The sequence below is a fragment of the Polistes canadensis genome, unplaced genomic scaffold (genome assembly GCF_001313835.1).
Source record: "Polistes canadensis isolate GaletaPanama2010 unplaced genomic scaffold, ASM131383v1 scaffold_139, whole genome shotgun sequence".
Classification (NCBI taxonomy): domain Eukaryota; kingdom Metazoa; phylum Arthropoda; class Insecta; order Hymenoptera; family Vespidae; genus Polistes; species Polistes canadensis.
The window spans coordinates 379,299-393,936 of NW_014569686.1; the positions used below are offsets into that span (position 1 = coordinate 379,299).

A 14,638-nucleotide genomic window follows, 5' to 3' on the forward strand; every position below is an offset into this window, starting at 1 on the left:
TTTTTATTTCGTTGTCATGGTTACTAAGTGTTGCAAAGTATTGTGTTCATAAGTTTTTTTTAACTTCGTAGACGTAAAATTAAAATAAAATTATTTTTCTAATTATATATATATATATAATATAGCAAAGAAATATGGTTCGAACAAATTGGGAACGAATATTTTCTTTAAATGTTTCATCTTTAACAGACGAAGAAATCGAGGATTTATGTCCTACGATAATGCGTTGCAATATTGATGAAATTTCTGATATGCAAAATCTTCAAACGCTTATGAGAATATCACAAGAAATGTTGCAATATAAAGATAATCAAGTATGTCATATTCATTTTTGTATAATTATCAGTATGATTTTATATTATGATCATTGTTATTATATTTTGAATATATACTAAACATTTCTACTGTTAATTTATGTTTAATACGTAATTTGTATTTATTAGGTAGAATCTTTACTCATAGAATGCGGAGCGTTAAAAGATACTGTATCTTCCTTAAAACTAGATTTTTCTAAACAGAAAATTAAAGGTAACAAATTTCTGACACTTGTATCTAATTTTATTATACTTTATAAGTTAATTTATTTTGATTTAATATTATAGGCCAAAACGTATCTGATTTACAGTATAAAGATACAAGTTTTATTAAGGTAACAATCATAGGATATGCTTCTATAATCATTTCAATTTGTAAGAATATTAATTAAACAAGTATTTTTCCTTTAGTCACTTGACACTATTGAAACTGCTAATCATGAGACTGTAATACAAGATAAAAATGAAAAAATAGAAAAATTGATGAATGAATTAGAGGTAAACAATATATGATAAATTAAATATACAAATTAGTATATATAATTTTATTGTATGTATTTTATATTTTAGGGGTTGGATAGTGAAAATGCTATTTTGAAAGAACGGTTAGAAATGTTGAAAGATGAGATGGAGGATGCAACTAAGAGAATGAACGAAATGACTGATGAATTAAGTTCTACACAATCAAAAGTGCTCGAATATAAAGGCAAGAAAAATTGATAATTCATTGACAATTTGGACTAGTTTTTGTAAATTTTTATTACAAAAGAATATATATTAATTTTTCAGAAAAGATATTAGACTTGGACCGTGAAAATATTGCTTTGTTCAATCAAATAGAAGAATTAACTAGTCAACAAATGGATAGGGATAAAGTAATAGATGAATTTGGAGTAGCAATAGATTCTAGAATAGCAGAATGGAAGGTAAATTAATTTTGGATATAATTTTTATTAAATGTAAAAAATAAGATAATGTATGTAAACATTTATTATATATAATTTCATATAATTAGGAATTATTAGATGAAAAGGATGCAGAGATAAAGCGTCTAAGAGATAACTTATCGCAATCTTTATTGCAATCTGTTACATTGGTTAAAGAAGACAATAAATCGCAGATAGTATATTTAAATGAAGAGATTAGTAACCGTGATAAAATTATAGCAGAATTACAAAGTAAACTTTCTGAAGCAATTGTAGAAATAAATGAAGAGGCTGGAATTATAGAAAAGTTACAAGCAAATACAAAAAAGTATGTAAATTTACTTTTTAAATCATCGTATGAAAATCTAACAAATTCATAAAATTGTTATATTGTTATATTGTTATCTTTGTCCAGATTAGAAAAAGAAGAGAAGAGAAAAGAACAAAAAGAGTTATTAAAAAAAATGCAAGAAGCAAATAATCAAATATTCAATTTACAGAATGAATTAGATCAAGCACAGGAGGATTTAAAATTAAAAAGTAGTGAAGTTAGTTATTTTTATATATGCTTTTATGCAAATTAAATTTGATTAAATTTGCATTAAGCTTTTTAATCATCGATTTTTTAGTTATGTGAAATATTATCAATATTGAGGAAGTACGAGGATGGAAATCAGGGATTAAAAGAAGCATTACATGAAATAAAGGAATTAAAAAGTGAATTAAATAATAAAAAAGAACATGTTGAAGATCTTGTTAATGTAATTAATAAGTTAGAAATGTTAAGCTCTTATCAAGAAATGGAAATTTTAGCTTTAAGGTATTTTTATATGTTTGGTGTATAAACATTTTTCGAGAATGATATTACATAAAGTTTTATTATAATTTTGTAGAGAAAAATTAGGGATCTCAGAGGACGAATCAATTTCCATAGATAATATTTTGAAAAAACATAGAGAAGAAGAAAAAAGGAAGCAAGAGCTTATTCAACAGAATAAAATGTTAATAGATGAAAATCTCGATATGAGATCAAGTGTAAGTCTTACAAAAAATATTTGATATATCTTAATGCATTTAATTTTAATGCACTGGCAATAATTGCCTACATATTCTACACATTCAATTATTTAACAAAGTAAATTGATATGTAATTATATTCCTGAATTTTTATAGATAAGATTGCTAAAATCAAATAGATCGCGCTTACCTACGAAGAAATTAGATTTTTCAAGCGATACAATAGATAACAGTACTGACTTTTTGCATTCGACTAAATTATTGGAACCCAGTGGAAATCAAGTGGTTGATTTTGAATCTGTTAAGATATATCATAAAACTGATAAAGATTTTAGAAAAGAAATGAAATTAGTTGTAGAAGAGAATGAAGCTCTTAGAAGAGGCATGCATGAAATTCTGGACAGTATACGCAGTCAAGATGGTGAATTTTTATAATGTTATAATCTTATTATAATTGCAATTACGCACTATTCAATTATTTTTTCACGTACCATAGTTTCTTTTTAATTAGCTTTTCTTTCTTTAATTGTTCTTTTCTATTATATATTGTATATATACGAAGGCATCATATTAATATTAAAGTAAGAGTACAGAATATTTCATATTTGAAGTACGAATTATTGAAATTATATTCTAGGAAAAAGTTTAGTAGAAGTGCATTCATATACTTTGGAAAGATTATTGGAAGCATTAGATGTAAGACATTTAGCTGGTTGGTATCATCCTGCTATGAGATTGCAAGAAAATTTAAATGTTATACAAGGTAGTAATGCGGAATTAAGATCTCAACTTAAACAAATGAGGTAATTTTTTATTGTTTTTAATATAGATTTTGAATCATGTATTATATGTAAAAAATACGTTGTAGAAAAGAGCTTGATAGAAAGGATGTTATATTACAAGATTTGGCATTAAGCAAAGGTATAGTCTTAGAAAAATTGAATATCGAAGATTCTGACAATGACAAAATAATGTACATTTCGGAAATAAAAAATATGAAAAGTACTCATCAAAGGGAAATAGAGAAAAGAGATAAAGAAAAGGAATCATTGATAAAAGAAAAAAAAGATTTGCAAGATACGATAGATAGTTTAAATCTTCAATTAGAAATTTATGAAAAAGATTTGAAGGTTTTTGAAAGTGATGAAGATGAAATAAAAAAAGCTTTTGCAATTAAAACTAAAGAGTATATAGAAGTTGCTAGTGAATTGTTACTAGTTAAAAGAAAAATAGTACTTTTACAAGAACTTCTTAATAATGAATCTATAAAAGCATATAATTATCAGAAAAGTACTATCGAAAAAGAAAGTTCTTTTAAAAGAGCATTGACTGATGCCAGTAAGCATAATAAAATATTAGAGTGCGAGACAATAAGACTGCAAAGTAATTTATCTAATTCTGTAAGTATTACAGATTATAGCGATCTTAAAGCAAAATACGAAGAATTAAATATAAGATATCGTTTTATTCTTGAAAAAGATACGATTTTCGAAGATAGAAATGAAATTGAATTATTAAATGACGAATTAAATTTAGCGAAAAAAGAAAAATCTCAATTATTAGATTTATTTAAGGAAGAGATTTCTAAAGAAGATACAAATGATATAGTTCAAAAATTAAGAGATTACAAAACAAAAGAATTAATGGAAAGACAGCGTGCTGATCATATGACCAAACTTCATGAAATATCTCAAAGTCAATTGACAAAATGTGAAGCCAAAGTTAAAGAAATCACGACCATGAATAGTGAATTACAAGAAAAATTAATCGATGTTCATACAAAATTATCTAAAATTATTTCCTTACAAAATTATCAAGAAAAAAATGTAGATGAATCTGAAGTGCTGAACGATGTAGAAACTTTAAAAATCGACAATGATACTTTGAAAAGAAAGCTCGAAGTTGCTGAAGAAGAGAGTAAATTGCAGTACATGGTAAATTCTTTAAAAACATTAGAGTTAGATAATTTGAGACATCAGATTTTGGATTTGCAAGCGGTTAGCGAAGACAAGGCTACGATATCGAGACTTAATTTTGAATTAGCTAATAAGAAAAGTACTGAAATGGAATTAAATGCACGAAAGTCACAACTTGAAAGTGAAATATCTTATTTGCAAGATGAACATGAGAAATTGATGATACACTCTGATAAAATGAGAGCCAACATGCAGTATTGTAGAAAAAAATGCGACGATCGTTGCAGGTAATTAAATTGTAGAAAAATTAGATATATTTTTTAGAAATTTAAAAAATATTATATTGTTACAGAATTTACATCGACATAATAGATTTTTTACAAAGTCAATATGCAGGATCTTCTTCTTTAAGTGCTCTCGATAGAGTAGCTTCTACAGCTAAGAAATTAAAAAAAGATCGGATAGAATTAGATATGGAAATGAAGAAAGCAAAGGAGTATAGTAATCGAGTGATTTCTCAACAGGAAACATTAACAAATCGGTTAGAGATAGTCGAACGTTTGAAAGATATATTGGAGCAACAAATTGGTGGAGAGAGTATGCAAGATATTTTACAACAATTCGCAGAAAATTCTCAATACGTATTAAATGTATGTTCTTTCTTTTTTTACACGATTATTATTTATAATAAAAATTAGTATAGAAAGAATCAATTACATTTGATTATTTTATTAGGATTTGAAACAAAAACGAAGAATATCTCATTTGGATAATGAATTGCAAATGGCTAATGACAAAAGTATAAAATATGAATCGATAATTACAAATATGGAAAACGAAATGATTAACATGCAAAAGACTTGGACTCATCAAGGAAAGCACCAAATATCTACTGATGTGCAAATGAAAGAAATTCAATCTGATTTGATAAAAACGCGGTCAGTTTTCGTTCAAGTTTCGATAGAACTCAATTCAATAGAGATTCAAACTGAATCTAACGATTGTTGTTTGAATAAACAAACAAATATCGTGGATACTCCAGAAAACAAATCTGTTCGCGAAGTAGGTAACAATACAGAGGAAAATGTTAATTCGATGGATCAACTAAACGAACGTTTAACCAATGCATTGAAACTTGTAGCAAATCGTTCAGAAATTATAGTCAAATACGAATCACAATTGTCAGATTATCAAGTAAAAATAGATGCTCTTAATAAAAAGATTCAAGAAAAGGAATTTCAACTTTTACAAAAGGAAGTTAATGTTGAAGAACATAAACTTGAAGTTCATATATCGAGTATGGATTGTAGCGACAAGTTGGCATTGAAATCTACAGTGAACAGTTTACAAAAAATTGTGGCACAAAAGGAGGAGACAATAGTGAGATACCAGAATCTTATGAAGGAAGAAAGAAAAGAATATATTGAGTCTTCGAGTTGTTTGCAAAAAGAAATCAAAGATTTGCAGGATAAAATCCAAACGATGCAAAGTGAAATTAAAATTGAGGAGAAGGAAAAAGATATAATGGATCTTAATGAAGAAGAAGAGGTTGAAAAATCTGTTACTGCTTACAGTGCAGTACGAGAGGAAGAAATCGCAAGATTGAGAGAAAGAATAAATATTTTGGAAGCTGATTTGCATATTACGAAAGAATTGAGTGGTCGTTGGCATCGATTGGCAGAAGAGAGACTTAAACATATTGATTGTATTAGAGAAAGGTAGGAAAACAATGATATTAATATATCAATATGATCTAGTGATATTGCTAATATAATCTAATATACTAGTAGCTTATTCGTAATACGAATTATTCATATTTTCAAGAGTAGACTTGAGGAGCAGCATAATACAGAACTTGAAAGTTATCGTAATGAGATTACCAAATGGCAATCAGAAGCTGATATCCTGAGACAACGATTGTCAGAAAATCGTGTTGTTCATACAAAAGGGAATATATCTTTTATGAAAGAATTGCAAGAAAAAGATGACAAAATATACGAGCTCAGTTTAAATTGTCAACAATTACAGGTATCGTTAAGTTTTCTTTAACTATTTTTTCTTTTCATTTTGCTTAAGAATATATTTAATTTAGTTTATTTATGTAGAATGAAATCGAATTATTGGGAGCCGTGAATCGATCACTGCCAGTACGTGTGATCGATCATCGTGACGAACTTAGAATCCACGAAATTGTTCCTAGTACTCAATGTGATCAATCTCAATCGCAGAATCAAATGGATCCTTTGCGTAAACAATTACAATCTTTAATGGAAAAAGAAAAGACATATAAGCATGAGATCGCTGAACTGAAACAACGAGTCAGTCGGGGGTATCGTGATAATTTTCAATACGTAATGAGCGATCAATTTAATAAGGTATAACAAATTAATTGATTTATTTATGACATTCTGTTTTTTTTTGTATATATAACAGATATATGGCGGTAAAAACGCAAGAGAAAAAAACGTCTCAGCGCGAGATGCAATTGGAAAGAAAGGTCAAATCTTTGGAGGAAGAATTAGAAAAAATGCGGACTCAATTAGAAAAGAAATACTTGGCCCAAGAAACTAGAAAAGTAAAGGTACAATTTAAAATAAATTAATAAATATTTATAATTTTAAAAAAATATTTTTTTAATTATTTTCTTTTCTTTGTAGACAGCAGAGGAACTCTCGTTATGGGAAAAGCAAAAGAAGTGGCAACAAATTGCAGAAAAATTGCAAGAAAAGTTAAAAGAGAAAACGAACGAGTATATCAAATTAAATTCCAGCTACGAAAAATTACGAGTGCTGGTTTCTTGCATGGAACGTGAGAAATGGTTTTTAAGGAGTAAAATCAAAGAGGAGGTTCCACAGATGCTGAATGATTTACCGAGTAGATCGATCTCAGCTGCACATCAAAGTCTCATCATCGATTTACAGAAGGAATGTCAAACATTGAGAGAACGTATCAGTGAATTGACCGAACGATTGGAAAAGGAAAATAATCATGAATTATTAACGAAAATAGATGAGCAGAAGAATTGTATAGCTTCATTAGAAATTGTTACAAAGGTGGTTCTCCATTCTTAGTAAATTTTTAATGATTGTGTAATAAGAATTTAGAATAAAATTAGGTTTTCATTAGGGCAATGAGTACGTAGTAGAAAAACTGCAAAAATTAGAGATGACCAGAGATACTCTAGAACGAGCTAATCTTAAATTAGAAAGCGAGAATTTCGAATTACGATTAGAAATAGCAAAGGCTAGAGCGGATACGCCACATTTGCGAGAAAAAGTTGACCATCTCGAGAGGTGAAATATTTTACTGTTAGTTTTATGGTTATAGCAATATTAATTATTTACTTTTATATCACAGATACATTGAATTGTTGAAAGTAGAAAAATCATCGGATTCCAGCCCTAAATCATTGAACAAGGACCATCAGGAATTGAATACTAAAAAACCTGTTTTAGAACTAGAGAAAACGATCTTAACGTTAAAGAGAATCATTGAAAAGTTACAAGTTGAGAACAAGAAACTGAGATTTAATTCGAAAAAAACTTATTTTGTACCTCTTCAAGTACGTACAAGAAAAAACAGAGAAAAAAAATATTATATGCATATGTTTAGGGATTTATCGAAAAAATTGTTAATAGGGGAAAAAAGTTTATAACGAGAATGAAAATCTGTACGAGAAATTGTACGAGAAATCTCAAAAGAAAGTAATAGACTTAGAAACAGATTTACAACTTGCCGAGCAAAGAATAACAATGTTGGAGATAGCGCAAAAAGAGAATGACAATAGCGAGATTAATATCTTGAAACAGCAATTGACTCATAAATCAGAGCTCTTGGAAAAAGTAAAACAATTGTTAACGAGGGCAGCCATAAACGAAAAGACTCTTCGTCAACGCGTAAATTGATTTTTCAAAAAGATAATTAAAATAAATTCAAATTCGCTTATAATAACAAAATGTTATTGATATTTTGTTTCAGCTTCAACAACTAGAATCGAAACAAACTTTGTCACCGATACCAGAATGCTACGTAACTGTAGCTAACTTGAAATGAAAATAATATGATTTTGTAATATTTCACAGTGATGATATTTTTCTTGATTAATAATTTATTTTATATATAGTATGTTTTAAAACGTATATATTTAGATATAAATAATACAATATGTATATATAATCATGAGAATAATTTATATATTTATATGCGAAGACACACGCTGGCGAATGTAAATACATACATTTTAAGAATTTAACTTACAAGCATCTTACGAGCAACTTGCATAAGCAAGTTAAGAGTTTAAGTAAAGAACTTTCATTCATGGGGTTGTCGTGGAACACACGTGACTAGATTGTAACACGCGCACGGGATATGTTTCTTCTATGCGCGTTAATAAAAATAACTAACAAAGAAGTATATATTCATTCCATCTAAGAGATCGTTGATTAATAATAATCTCATATATGTTAGAACTAATGAAAAGAAAAATAAATTACGAGGATGGATTATCGTTAAAGTGAATTGTTGCACAGTATCTCGACAAGTAATAGATGTGTATACAGGTCCAGCATCATTTTTAATCATCCTCGTTAGCCTTTTTAAGGAATGGTGCGATAGAATCCACATCGACGCAGTCTGGAGTGAGTTCCCCTTTGAATTTGATACACGCGTTTGCACACCTTTCACCGGCAAACCACGGCCCAAACATTCGCTTGCACTGAGCGCAGTTTCTTATGCAGACACCTGTGCATACAATGTGACAATAAGAAGGAGTTCAAACATTTACGGCGAGTATATTGTGTTATTGATTTTCTTTTTTTTATCATTTTTATATAATTATATAAATTTTGACGAGTTCCAAATATTTTGTCAAATAGACACGCATAAAATAATCTATTATTTTAGTTTTCAGGTCTTATCGTTCGATGTAAAGTAACGAAAAGTAAGAAGATAGAAAACCAATAGAATATTAATAAGAATTTTGTTAAGAGGATATAAACAGAAATTTTGTTTCAAGAATATGTAAGAACTTACCGAACCAATCTTTCGATTGAGCCATTACCATGCCCAACATTGTGACAGAAAGAATGACGAGGAGAGTGAAGCGTAAAGACATATTCATAGCTGCAAATAGATGCGCATAATTTTTATTATTTTTCTCTGAACGTTAAAATCGTTAAGTTTTATTCTATAAATATTACTCAGATAATTTACCACGAATTAACTTCGAAGTCTTATAATTTATTTAAATAAATTGAAGAATGATTCATTATATTTGTCACCGGCAAAGTATGCTTAGGCATTGTTGATAATGCCTAAAACTAGCCGGCCTAGTAGGAAATGTGAGAAATATGGAAACATTTCCTATGCATTCTGTAGAATGACAAATGAGAAACATTGGGTGTTACAGTTAACTTTTATTAGTAAATATACATTCATGCTCTTATCGATTATGAATGAAACGCGCAACACGGAGATTTTAACGCGCGTAAAGACAAGACCGACGTCACAATAATTCATTCTCTGTATGTGTTGCGTTCGGTATTATAATCTATTGTAGATTCTAATCGTTATTTAACAGAGACAGGATGAAAATACCTGATACAAGTTAGTCTTTAGAAAAGTCAGTTTCAATTCTTTTCAGTATTAGTCCTCTTAGAATTCAGCTCGAGAGAAAACAAGAAAGTAAAAGAGAAAGAAAGAATGGAAAAAAAGAGAGCGGGATGATGTTTAGTGTTAACAGCGATGTAATTGCAAGATTTGCCTCGGGACAAATAAAACTATAGAATATGATACATAGTTAAAAAATCGTCGCGGTTTTTATAGTTTTTGTTTTGAAAATTTCGGTATCGTTAAATTTAGATTGCACTTTATTGTTCTGCCTATCTCTTTAAGAATTGAAGGCTTTTCTGTTTTACTATAATTCACTCGAACAACGTACACGCATAAGCATACACACGAATATATATCCATATAAATTCATCATACTCGTATTGGTTGCTCACTTTTATATATATATAGATGACATTTATAACCGGAATTTGTTTCTTCCGCGTTCTCCTTATTGGAAAAACTGAACGTACCAAAGTTATAAATATGGACACTTTTTCTTGTTTATCTCACTCTTTCTCTTTTTCTTCCTTTTTCTATCTTTTTGCAATACTCAAAGAGAAGTAGTTTTTTGAAATGATCGGTAAGGACGCAAGAGTTAAGAAGACAAAGATAACAAATCGGTAAGTCCATACTTGCCTGATTCTTTCCTTTTATATAAGTACGGACGACGAAGCCACTATAATTGTTAAAACCAGACGAATGACTGATGAGAGTTCGTTGAGAGACTTTATATATCCGTAGAGATATATATACTCTTCTTCGTTTATTTAATTTCCTGCACTCTCGGCGTATCCTGGGTTCTCTTGATGTGATTCCCCTACATATCCTTGTTTATTTGATTATTAGGATATCTCAGAATTTATTTCTTTTGTTTGTTTAATCTGATTATTTGTCAGTCTAGGTTTTGCCTTGCTAAGTTTAAGATGGATATAAAATTAAATGTCTACCTACACACATACACACACGTTTTAGATAATATTTATATTATTTAACATTTATTATACATATCTTTTTTTGGGTGCGGGTGAAAATATAACAGATGCACAAATTGAAGGAATGTATTAACATAAGAGAGTAATATATAATTACATGCTAGAAATGTTGTTTATAATTTTGAATATAGAATCTTATAGCACTAAATTGATATAAAGTTTTCTCTTCCTCTTCTCCTCCTCTTCCTCCTACTTTCAATCTTAGTTTATATTTTCTTCACCCCTTTTTTATCCTTCATACCAGGTAACTCGTACTCTAGAGACCAATAATTCTTATAAACGGAGGGAACCTTTTTTCCATTGTATTCGATCTTCTTATTCACTTCCTCGATCAATCTCGAAATTCGATCCTTTTTGTCAAGAATCGTAGACAATGTTTTTAAGGTTTTATTTTTCTTCTCCTCTTCCTTCTCCTTCCTTTTAGTTTCTTCACAAAGTTCCTCGTCCGAATCTTCTTCTAATTTATCGATAACGTCCTTACTAAAATAACGCTCGAGAAAATCTTTTTCTTCGTTGATCATTTCATCAGTTCTTCCTTGATCCTTCGTATAATCAAGTTTCATATGATCCTTGCGAGAATTTTGATTTGCACGCTTATACCGAGGTACCCATTCATCAGCGTCAACTAAATCTTCTCTAGTTTAATCTTCCGACATAGAAGAATAATTACTTTTAGCATCGTTCACTAGTTCTTTACCATTCTCTCTCTTATTATTATTATTATTATTATTATATTATATTTTTTGTTTTTAATCATTTTATAATATATATTTAATTTTATTTCATTTATATGAAATAATATAAATGATTATAGACAGAAATTGATACTAAAAGGCAATGCACGGCGGCTGTTTTTACGGCCGTTGAGACGTCAGGGTAGGCGGCTTCATACAAAAGCAACCGACCTAGATCGTTATATAGTTACATATATTGTAATAGAATTTTAAATAATTATCATTAATTTTTAATGTATAAACATGTGTGTGTGCATTTAGAAATGCATTTGTGCATGTGTTTTAAAAAGTAGTCATTAAAGGTGTTTAAATAGAAGAAAATTTCAAAGGTTTGTTGTTAAATCCAACAATGATCACTTGTAACACGAAGAAAACTCTATTAGTAATATATAATATAAGTAGAGAGTGCATTAGTGTATTAATATAATTGTTAATTAATCGATAGAAATGTCTATTGTTTTCTAAAAGTCCGGAGTATATGTTCTGTGATCCGTCTTCCTCGAAATGCACCTTGAGACTGACACTTTCTCTTCTATGAAAGTACTTTTATTGAAAGTTGTTTATATGACTTTTCGAACATTGCACATGTGTATAAAGGGAATAATCCTCCTAATCAATAAAATTTAAGATTGTAACGTTTTTATTTTAGTATTTTTTTAATTTTTATGAAATTTCTTAACCGCTCCTGCCTAGTGGTGAATTTCAAGTTGAAGTTATTTGACTGTGAACGTTTTTTAAGGAACCTAACTCTTAGGTACCATCCTAGGAGTTTCATCTATTCGCAAGTAATTCGTTTACGTCGAAGTCTAATAAAAAACTGATTTAAAACAATGTACGTTATCGCTAAATTTTTTGTTTATATATTTACCCACTAACGAAATCAAGTTTAAAAAAATAATCTAATTACATAGAAGAAAAATATAATATCAACATTATTTTCTATTTAAAATACGTTAACAGGAAAAAAAGGAAGTGTGTTGTTGTCTTAAAGCAAGGTGTATAATTAATTAGAGTATTAAAGTAATTATTAATTAATGGATAATTATATTTTAGATTTTTTAAACACATATACATTGCTTTAAACATTACATACCTATTAAGGTACTTTGAATATTTATTAACTTCGATCTGATGTTTTATTAGATGAAAATTTTACCCCACCTCCTCTAAAGTCACCACCGCACGTTTGAATGTACGGAAAGAAAAAATTAGAAAATTCACTGAGAAAAAAGTCAAATAAGGCATACACTTATTAATCGTCTAAATGTTAAAAAGAATAAATATCAATCTGTCTTAATAAATAAAAAAAACATATAGTTTAGTTGAAAAAAAGAAAAAAAGAAGAAGAAAATAGCTTTCAACACATTTATCCTATGATTTTCTTTTACATCTTAATACAAAACGTTAGTTATATTTGTATCGTTCGGTGAATTCCAAGAAATTAGTTCTTACCTCAAATACATATAGAAAAACAATTCGGTACTATGTAGTAAGGTGAGTGGGGAGAGTGAGGTAACGAGTAGGCTAAACGAGGTGTACGCATAGAAAAACATTTAGGCAATGCCTTATAAGATAAATAGAAGGGGGTAGAGGTGACTCGACTACGTCATCACCTCACTTTGTTTCCGGACGGCGGTGTGACAGGTCTCAACTAGTTCCGCTCCGCGTAAGTAATTATTACTGTCTAATTAATTAATATTTCATTATAGAATTTGATATCTAATTAAATCTCATTTAATTAACAGATTGATGCAATCATAATCGATGGTGTGAATGCATTGACATTAGGTAAGAAGATTTTTAATTAGAATTATATGATTTTATATTTTTCTATGGTTTAACACACAAAGATTTTTACCATAATCTGTCATTCTTTTTATGGTTTCAGAAAGACGTATGCAATCATCCTATTGTTTCCATCCTCTCAGAAAGATGTTCACACATCGTTCGTTCGTTCAATGAAAATTATACTAATTAATGGTGGTATATACAATTCTACATACATACGTGTAAGTACATTTCTTTATTTCTTTTCTTTAATTTTATAATGGATCTCCGACGCAGCAACCTCCCCGTGGTGAGATCCGGTAACCGATATTGCTTACGGTGTCCATAAAATTTGTATGGTGCAACGTWAGCACTGTCGGGCCAATGGCTGACGTTCGATGCATTAGAAAATTTTAACTTCACCGTTTTATTAATAAATTCTAATGCAAATTAAATGATTCATTGAATTATATTATTTAATTACGCGTTGCAATTGTTGTTTAAATCTTATTCATTTTATATTTCTTATATTATATTATATTAAATTCACATAAATAATTCAAGACACATTCAATCGATTTTAATTAATTGTTCAAATGATTATATATACATATTATACCTTGTTTAATTTTACATTAATGCTATATCTATACTGTTCTATAGGTATTAACGCAATTAGTATACTTCTGTAAAAATAACCCTATCGCGATTAAATTTTTTCTTTGAAAGATAGAATGCAACGCGATATTTTCTCGTTTGTATTTTATCTTTTTTTATTTTTTTTATATAGTTTACAAGTTTGTGGTTACATCTTTTGAATATTTTTTTTATTAATAATTACTGCACATGAAAATAGTAACACGATTTCAGAATTTTTGGATCATGTAGTTTAAATAATTGAATTATAAAACAATTAATATATTTTTTACTTATATCATAATAAATAAACAGAAGTACGCTACGACTTGCTTTAACAAAACTTTGAATTTCAGAGCTTCAGTTGCGATTGCGTGCAATGCAATCTTAGAATCAGTGTTTGTTCCGAAAAATGTTGCATTTTTTGTATGCAATCGTATAGATTGCTTTAAAAGTAATTCAATCGTTATTTAAAATCAATGCAAGAATTAATTAAAATATTCTTGTTAAAAAACAATTTGCTTGGTACGCGATTAGAATAATTAACACACTTTCGGCCAATTCGGTAGAAGAGGATTTGCGTTTCGATTAAAATATTGTCATGGTYGAAAGTGTGRATTAAAATATCTTCGTTTCTTCTGGATCATCTTTATCAACGAATCTGGGGCTTCGTCTGGATAAATCAACGGTTAGTATTATTTTGTAATATTAATTATTACTTTTCAC

General features: G+C 28.8%; 1 protein-coding gene across 2 annotated transcripts; it reads left to right on the top strand.

The window, feature by feature from the left end:
* Positions 1 to 85: 85 nt before the first annotated feature.
* On the top strand, positions 86 to 8,248 carry LOC106788417 (centrosomal protein of 290 kDa). 2 transcript variants are annotated; one of them, XM_014751646.1, is made up of 23 exons: positions 86 to 314; positions 444 to 528; positions 603 to 649; positions 726 to 812; positions 885 to 1,020; positions 1,104 to 1,240; positions 1,330 to 1,568; positions 1,656 to 1,788; positions 1,870 to 2,060; positions 2,134 to 2,275; positions 2,414 to 2,678; positions 2,895 to 3,060; positions 3,126 to 4,460; positions 4,526 to 4,823; positions 4,909 to 5,891; positions 6,003 to 6,201; positions 6,279 to 6,502; positions 6,607 to 6,754; positions 6,831 to 7,226; positions 7,300 to 7,466; positions 7,531 to 7,735; positions 7,812 to 8,069; positions 8,152 to 8,248. In XM_014751646.1, exons 1-23 carry the CDS (start codon positions 135 to 137, stop codon positions 8,224 to 8,226), a joined length of 6,096 nt encoding a protein of 2,031 aa, XP_014607132.1. In that variant the 5' UTR covers positions 86 to 134; the 3' UTR covers positions 8,227 to 8,248. The 2 variants fall into 2 exon arrangements, with proteins under 2 accessions (XP_014607132.1, XP_014607133.1); XM_014751647.1 differs by lacking the exons at positions 7,300 to 7,466; positions 7,531 to 7,735; positions 7,812 to 8,069; positions 8,152 to 8,248 and having other exon boundaries at positions 6,279 to 6,524; positions 6,831 to 6,919.
* The last annotated feature ends 6,390 nt before the right edge of the window (positions 8,249 to 14,638 follow it).